This window comes from Watersipora subatra, chromosome 7, assembly GCF_963576615.1.
Source record: "Watersipora subatra chromosome 7, tzWatSuba1.1, whole genome shotgun sequence".
NCBI lineage: Eukaryota > Metazoa > Bryozoa > Gymnolaemata > Cheilostomatida > Watersiporidae > Watersipora > Watersipora subatra.
The window spans coordinates 4,379,170-4,388,241 of NC_088714.1; the positions used below are offsets into that span (position 1 = coordinate 4,379,170).

At 32.4% G+C, this 9,072-nt stretch overlaps 1 protein-coding gene across 1 annotated transcript; it reads left to right on the top strand.

The window, feature by feature from the left end:
* The first annotated feature begins 163 nt into the window (after nucleotides 1-163).
* On the top strand, nucleotides 164-4,514 carry LOC137400350 (uncharacterized). The gene is made up of 4 exons (XM_068086679.1): nucleotides 164-454; nucleotides 564-655; nucleotides 785-1,152; nucleotides 4,483-4,514. The coding sequence occupies exons 2-4, from the start codon at nucleotides 564-566 to the stop codon at nucleotides 4,512-4,514; spliced, it is 492 nt and encodes a 163-aa protein (XP_067942780.1). The 5' UTR covers nucleotides 164-454.
* The last annotated feature ends 4,558 nt before the right edge of the window (nucleotides 4,515-9,072 follow it).

Genomic DNA, 9,072 nt, shown 5'->3' on the forward strand with positions numbered 1-9,072 from the left:
TAGAAATCATCTTAGTGAAAGTATGAAAGAATTTGCTGAAAAGGAAGGAATGCTACCTCAAGAACAACGAACTTTGGTGGGGAGTATGTTTGGAGAAAAAATTTTACTACTCACCACTTTAGCAAAATGGTATCTTAATCATGGATTGATTATAACCAAAATATATCAAGTCATAGAATACACCCCTAGAAGAGTTTTCCAGTCATTTGGAGAATCTGTCTCAAATGCTAGAAGAGCTGGTGACAAAGATCCTGACCAAGAGTTGATAGCCACAACCAATAAACTCATTGGAAATTCATCGTACGGGAAAACAATCACTGAGAAATTAAAACATCGAAATGTCAAGTATATTCAAGGAGATTATGAAGCATCCTTGAGAATACGATCACACAGATTTGAATCTTTGGAGGAAATCGTTGATAGCTTCTATGAGTTGACTCAACACAAGCCTTCGGTTAGTAGTATATATTTATTATCTTATTGATATAATTGAATCATAATGAAAAATTTACTTGAGCTAATATATGTAAAGGAATCTAATAGGACTGTATATATTTATTCAGATGAAAATGGATATACCTGTACATATCGGATTCTCCATATTACAACTGGCTAAACTTCGGATGTTGGAGTTCTACTATGACTTCATGGATAGGTAAGTAATCTCATTTGTATCTTTTAGAAAAAATATGTATAATGGTAAACATTTGAATGATAATTTTTGAAATGGGAGTATTATAATACTAAGATAACAAGAATTAAGGATTGAAATTTTTTATTTTAGATACTTCGACAGAAAGGACTTCCAGTATGTGGCGATGGATACAGATAGTGCCTACATGGCTCTTTCAGCACCTATGGATAATATCGTTAGAAAAGAGATCGCTGATATATACTACAAAGAATATGGAAAATGGTTTCCTAGGATGTATTGCGATCGACACGCGGATGATTTCCAACTCTGTAAATCTGTTCCTACAAAGTTGTGGGAATTACAAAATTGTTGCAAAGAAGTATATCAATATGATATAAGGACTCCTGGTTTATTCAAAGTAGAATTTTCAGGACATGGAATAGTAGCCTTAAATTCTAAGACTTACTTTTGCTGGAATGATGAAACTCATTCTACAAAGCATAGCAGTAAAGGATTAAGTAAAACTACGAATAGTTTTACAAAAGACACTTTTTTAAAAGTATTACATTCAAGATCTCCTAAGGGAGGGGTAAACAAAGGTTTTGTAAAAAAAGACAATAGAGTGTTCTCATACACTCAACTTAGAACTGGATTAACATATTTTTATTCAAAAAGAAGAGTATGTAACGATGGAGTGAGCACAGAATATATTTTAGCATAATTTTTAGAAGTGAATTTGTTGTTAAGTATATATGATAGTAGAGTTTTGCTCCTCGATGTATTATTACTATAAAATTTTATTTTCTTCATTGGCTCTTCTTTTCGTATATACAATATCAATAATATATAACTAAGCTCATATAAATTCAATATACTATCCAATGTAAAATCATTTCGAATGTAGACTTTCTCATAGTAACATGACTCAAAACATTCTGATTAAAGATTTTGTTCCATTCGAGGTTGCAGAAATAATCCCAGATAACATCTTGGTTCATCTTGACAAAAATGAACAAATTCGTACTCATCTTACCGAGGAATGTTTATACTACATTCTAGGAACAGCTGCTTTTAGAAAAGTTGTGTCATTGAAAAGATTAAAGTCCAACTGTGTCTGCAGTGCGTTGGAATGCAGGGAATGTTTGGAATCAACATTATGTGTAAAAGAAATATCGATAACACCCTCAGATTTGAAGATGACCTTTGAATGGGTTGATCTTGAAGCTACCATTCGAGAAGGTAAAATTGGAAAAGAGGTTGATTTAGAATGGATTAACAGATTTATCGCGACCGATTTTAAAACGATGGAAGAAACGATTTTTGAAACCGTGTTTTGGAATAGAATTCGGCACTACATGACTCATCCTACTCAACGTGATGAAACGAAACAACTGCTCTTCAGAAGACTCATTCATATAGCACAATTTCCATTAATCGGAGAAAGCGTGGAAGAGGAAATCGAGCATGAAATTGATGATGTAATTATAGATGAAAAATCTGTTGGATGAAAATAAAAAAAAAGATTCGGAATGATATTAAGTCTACTCCTCTAGATTTCTCCACCATTCTTCAATTTAGCTCTGTTGGTGAAGGAACCAAAAAAAAAAAAAACGAAGAAAACAGAAACAATGTCGGTTATATTTCTAGAGGAGTTTATTCCAGCTCATCTTAAGGATGGACAATTATCAAGAGTGGTTGTAAAGAAAAACACAAAAAAATTCATCAGAAGAGTTACTGAAGAAACTTTTTACTATGTTATCGGATTCTATATCTATAAACGTTTCGTAACATATTTAGAAAGTCGGTGTGGATGCTTCGAGGGAGCTCGAGGATGTCAATATTGTATTAGAATAATGCAAATACGATATGGAAATGAAGGATTGACTCGACAAGAACTTCATGAGACTTTTGCCGAACTCGATATTGGAACGTGTTTGGAATCTGCTCAAATCGGACCAAGGAGTGACAAAGTCCAACTATCATTATTATCCTCACTTGATTGGAACACACCTTCAAACATAATATTAACCGAAACAAGACTTTATCCATATTTGAGAGGAGAAGCCAATGATCAACATGCTACAAATCGTTACTTCAGTGAACTCCTACATATCAATGGGAAGAATTGATAATCATCACAGTTAGACTTTGCATAATTCTTTATATTTAATCACTTTATATCCAAGAAGGATTGACTCATCAAATAGAATTGAATAACTTTTTTTTTGTATAGTATTTCAAGATAATTTTGAAGAATGAACTATATATATTATATTGACATACTTTTTTATGCATTTTCTTTGCCTACTTCAGTCAAGAGAGTAGTATTTTAAAAAGACACTATGACTATAATGAATTTGCACATTATAATATTTCTCATTTTACGCTTTACGGGAATAATAAATGGAAATCAAAGAATTCAATATGTTACCGATGCGAATAACTGCTTAAGCAGAACACTCAATGAATTTGAAGTTTCATTACTACTTCCATTCGAAGAAACTACTTTATATCACAAGAATAATGAAACATGCGGAAGAATATTTCCATTGGACTACATTCATTGTGGTTATCCATTACCAGGCAATCACAGATTTGCGTGTAAAGAACTACTAAATGAAGATGAAGCAGATGGAAAAAACCTATACCTTAATCCTATAGTGTCAGCTTCATCGGAGCAAGTTCTAACATATTCTGAATGTGAATATTCAGTTCAAAATTCCACAATCGATATTCTAATTGATTTCAAATTATTCTACAGAGGAGAATTATGTGGATATAACTCTACTCTTTCAATGTTGCAATGTCCTCCAGGATCGAATTTTCAAGATATTGACTTTATCTGTAATCTTCAACCTATTTCAAATTCTACTACACCTAAAGATACCTTCATATATGATAATATTGGAAATAATGAAGGATTAGATTTGTTACTTCCTGTTCAGTTTCTCAATTCTTTGGGAAAATCAACTCTTATTTTAGTTCTTCGATGTGACACAGAAATTGATGAAAGATGTATTCCAAAACTTTCCTTTTTAAAACGAATGACAGAATGATTTTGAATTTTTTGTAACATTTAGTTTATATTTTATAATAAAAACTTATCTCTCATTCAACCAAATATATAACAATCTCCGGAAAATCAACCCCTCGGTGTCCCAGATATTAACCCCCTCACTCATCCGCTAGGTAATCTCTCGCTCTCCTCGATAATCCGCGAGATCCACTCCGGAAAACCATCCAGCCCTCGATGTCCCAGATATTCACCCCCACTATTCCACCGATAATCGGCGACGATTCGCCCGACTAATCCGCGACGATTCCCCCGACTAATCCCGCGATAATCCGCGTTCAATCGGATGACTCATCCCCCGCTAATCCGATGACTCATCCACAGATAATCCGCCGATTACGCCAGGAGCGGATCCGTAACCCCTCGAATTCAACCCCCTACTCTACACCACAATTTCCCCCCAAACCCCAACATCTCATTCAACTCCACACGATTCAATCTACACCCCTAGCCAATTTAATTCACAACCCCCTTTTTCTATCCCCCCGCTGGATCCGTCACTTTTGTGTGTAGATCTGCTCTCTATATACTACTCTCCATGAAAACTCCAAGCACTCAACCATGCTCTATCAAGATCATACATCATTCACTAGGCTACTGACAGGTAGTAGGGCAGTTTGTGCGCATGATTTATAGTTATACCACCCAAACAAGTATAACCAATCAGAGTGGAAGAGGCTTGTTTCTCTGGTCGTAGCACAGCGCAAGATTGCAATAACTGTCTAGCGCTAACAGTTCCTGCGCTATACTCTGGACATTAAACCTCTTTATGCAGTTCAATTGGGACAGCTTTGGATGCAGCAATAGATTGTCACTGATAAGGGTTTGATTTGAAGCTTTTAAAATTCTAGTAAAACCTGAAAAATTAGGGGATGACACATAAATTTGGCTGAATTTATTTGAACATTATTATAGTTCCTACTAAATCTCATACTTCATACTCAAAAATTAAAACTTCCTCTAGTGAAGATGTTACCCACAAGTTTTAATTTCAGTAGTAAGTGACTACCAGTTAAATAAACAGTCTGTATCAAGCTACAATAACACTCTTTCCTTGATATAGGGTATTATTTCTGAATGTGTGACACCGATTAATTTAGTTTGGTGAATTCTGTGATAATGTCTGCTTGTCTCTAATCTATAACGCTGTAACGATATAATTGTGCTACCCATATTTCTGAAGCTCTCCAGTTATAAAGAACATGTTGGAGTATTATAGACTTGATAACTCTGACCCGGAATGCATCATACAGTATCTGTTAATATTAACATCTGTGTAAATAGGCTTCTAAACATGGTGGTGTAAACTCTACCTCTGATTGATTTTGGCTAACTCAACAAATTACAGTTGTAATATTTTATGAGTAAACAAGTTTGATTTGACACATAAACTTTGTAGACTAATCATTTTCTACCTAACTTGCTAGTATTTTACCAAATTATAATTATTACTAGTAATTTATTTAAAAAGGAATACAAAGACACAGCATCAGTCTTCCCTTCATTTCGGCAGTTCTTAACAAGCTCCTGTTAGACTATAGTGTAGATGAGCATGTACAACCTCCCTTTACATAACAATGAAATACATGTCAAAGGTAAATCAAATAACTTTGTCAAAGGTCAAAGTGAAATACATGTACATATACGTAAAACCTGAGAATGTTCAAATAACGGTGAAAGTGACATTGAGCGTTCAAACTTTGAGCAAATTTCAATGGTTAGGTATCGAAGTGTTAGTGAAATGGTTTTGTTTGAAGTTGATTGTAAGATGTTTTACAGCATATGGTCTTGCAGTACTTCTTGATGGATGATGTTCTTAATGGTGTCTTGTATACTCAGCATTTACTAAATGTAGTTCATCATATTGAGATTTTATTTATTACTTTATATTATTGCTGTATGTTACTAATTTGTGTTATTAACACATGTATACTACTTTTAGTAATTCTACACAGCGTGGTAGTTTGAGTCCTGAACGAAACTGGATTGTTTTCCCAAACTATAACTTGCTATTGAAGAAAATTGTCTCATTTAGTTTTATTGGCCAAGGCACATTGTGCTATGGCAAGTCTGTTGACGTCAAGTGACAGGAACCGCTACCACTAGACTTAGGCAAGCGTGAAATGATTAATCTGCAAGAATGCTCTGCCCATATAAAAGAGACAGAAGAACATTTGAGTTCAGAATCAAGTCTGATCAGCAACAGCTACAGAACACAGTAACAGTTTTAGTAAACTAAACATTACTAGTCTAATTATGGGTTATTTAGCTAGAGGTTGTGAAATGTCATTTCTACTCTTAGATGAGAGTAATTCATTTGAATTATCAACTAACTCTTTCTATCTTAACAGGTAAGGAAATACTCTTAACAAAAATTTATCTCATTACTGTAACTTAATTTAATATTCTCCTAATGTTTATCAGGTATGAGATCAATACTTGTGAGTTTATTGACTATTCAGTTAGTGTTAAACTATCATATTGAATATGTCTTGATATCTTTAGTTATAACCTACTTCTATTAATTTCAGTTCTAAAAGTCAAAAAGTCAAAAGCCTTCAGACTCCTCTACCAGAAGATGCTTTCTTTCTATCAATCGACCAAACAGTATTTACCCCCACAGGTAATAAGTTTGCTTCTTTTTAACAATTGTGGTTCTTCAGTGAAGTCTGAATGCTTGTGTTTTGTGTCTGTAGTTATTGTTTAAAATTTATCTTTGATTTTTGTAGACATTAATTCTGGTGATTTGAGGAGCTTTCGCACATAACCTAAGACAATCATCACAGTCATCGATAACCAAATCCATGAGATGATAAATCTATAAGATGAAGTCTCTTCAGAATAACGAACCTTAATCAGCTGGATCTAAACTCCATCTTTATAATTTATTTTATTTATATTGATTGTAATAGAATACTGCAGAGCTCTATGTGTGTAAAGTGTTAATATATTTTACTATTGATTATACGTACAAGTGTCTAAGTTATTGACTTGTTTATAAATCTTTCTTCTTGGAGACCAATCTAGTTCCTTTCACTGTCCAATCATATTGTTTCATTATTTTATGATTTGTAAAAATTTTTGCCGTTCAATTTTGACAATTTATATGCAATATACATTTCTAGTCACCATAGCAAATATACTTCCTAAAAACTAAGTATGGATTTATTCCTGAATTACTGTCTGGCTATAGCAAATATCTTCATACTCACAAGATAATTCATGAACTACACAGAAAAACCTTTTTATAATATTACAACACTAAAAAAAGGATAGCACCACTTATTTTCTAAGAACTTTAATTTTGAAATGTCTTAGGCAAAGCTAAAATTGACAGCTAAAAAGGTAGCTCATGTTATATTCATTATTGACAGCTGATCAGCTATCAATAAGGGTATTGATATCCTAAGAATTATCTTACTTTAGAAGTATATAAACAGTTTTATACTGATATTGTTATTATGACTAATCAGTAGATTAAGGATAATGTCAGCTATCAGCAGTTCACAGATTATATAGGATAGTTTGATAGACTATATTGACTAGTGTTCTCATGGGAATACATCTCAATATAAAAATTATTCTAAGGATGGAGTGGTCCTCTTTACTACAAAAATACATTTATTTTGCAAATTTATGTGCATGTTCTTTGATTAAATTAATCTCCCAATTTTTTATGATAAATTTAATTTCAACAAATCCTAGCATTCTTGCTTCATATATGTTAAAGGTTGAAGTTTGTTATTCTAAATTTTCTGCCCTGAACAAGGGCAAAATAGTGTTATGAGACTGTTTATACTATTATAAACAGTCTTCTACTAATATTGTTATTATGACTAATCAGTAGATTCAGGAGAGCGTCAGCTATCAGCAATTTACAGATTATAAAATACATCTCGATATCCAAACTATTCTAAGGATTGAGTGGCCCTCTTTACTACAAAAACATTAATTTTGTAAATTTACGTACATGTTCTTTGATTAATTCTATCTCCATTTTTTATGATACATTTATTTTCAACAAAAATTAGCATTCTCTCTTCATATATATTACAGATTGAAATTAGTTACCCTGAATGTTGAATGTTAACCATCTCACTGGTGATCAGTTTTAATATTAAGGATTTGCATGAAGATTTGTGAAGAACAGCTTTAATTGTGACTCCGTGATGAGCTTTCCAGGTCTGAAGTTACAGAAGTTTATATTTTAGTTGATTCGAGCAAAATAGTCCCTTAGATCAGATTATTAGATCACCACTATATCTAATTTTAGATGATGTGTTCCCAACCTGTCTCTTAGTGCTTAACCATTTTATGTTGGTTTTTTTTTAGTAAGTTCAATCAAGTCTTTCCAGTCTTTTCACGTTTATCTATGTCATATAAGTACTTTTTAGAAGCCATGAAATATCTTACTTAATAGATTTATTTTAGTCATAAGAGCCTCCTTATAGTTCCCTAAACATTTTATGAAAGAATATTCGGTGCTTGCTGCTTGTACTGCGCTCTTCTGTATAAAATGTTAAAGGAAAAGTTTTAGAGCAGGTATAAATTTTATACTGAAAATAAAAACCTGCCAACAGTTAGTATAATCCTTGCTCCAAACACTTCTTATCGTTGCATTAATGTTACATTTAGCTAGTTATAAGCAATATGACTTTATAGTAATAATCACATTTGCTCTGTGTTTTGAATTTATACTGTTATTACAGAGAGCAAATTTTTCATGTTGCTTTTCACTAATAGTGCAAAATTTCATGAGTAGAAGCTGGTCTTAGAATTACTCTTGAAAAATACTTTGGAAATTCTAATTATAATTAAAGGCTAATTTAACTAACCATTTTTTTGTTGTATTAGTTGTAAATTAAAATACAAATACTACGATTTCACAAACCTTTCTATTTAAAGAGCTTTTACAAGGACTATGATTAATTTGAGACCTAACTATGTTCATATTTCTCTAACTACCGGTTTTGTTATAGTAAAAAGTTAATACCATGGTTTGACAAGAGTCTGATATAGTCACAATGGTAAGAAAAGAACGAGTTAATTAAGGTTGTTTTCTTTGATACCAGTAATCTATTAGCCAGCTTGTGACTCTAACCAATGCATAAACTGATACTGTTACTACAGAGAGCTATATCGTAAAAGTGTCTAACTTCTTTTTTTCTTTTACCAATCATACTTCTGTAAGCAAGGGTATTACGAACGAACTTTAAAAATGTGACTTTATGAATTGGTTATCATTTATAATATTACCTGCATTATTTTTTTTATTTATTTGAACAAATAATTTTCAACCTGACATGATACTCTGATACATATATTAATTCGCATATATGATTATTACCAAGTTGATATCCTATGA

Coding starts and splice junctions, on each gene's coding strand:
- LOC137400350 (XM_068086679.1), top strand. CDS start 564: ATGAAAATGGATATACCTGTACATATCGGATTCTCCATATTACAACTG. Junction 656..784: donor TACTATGACTTCATGGATAG/GTAAGTAATCTC, acceptor TTTTTATTTTAG/ATACTTCGACAGAAAGGACT. Junction 1,153..4,482: donor GCATAGCAGTAAAGGATTAA/GTAAAACTACGA, acceptor CTCTTTATGCAG/TTCAATTGGGACAGCTTTGG.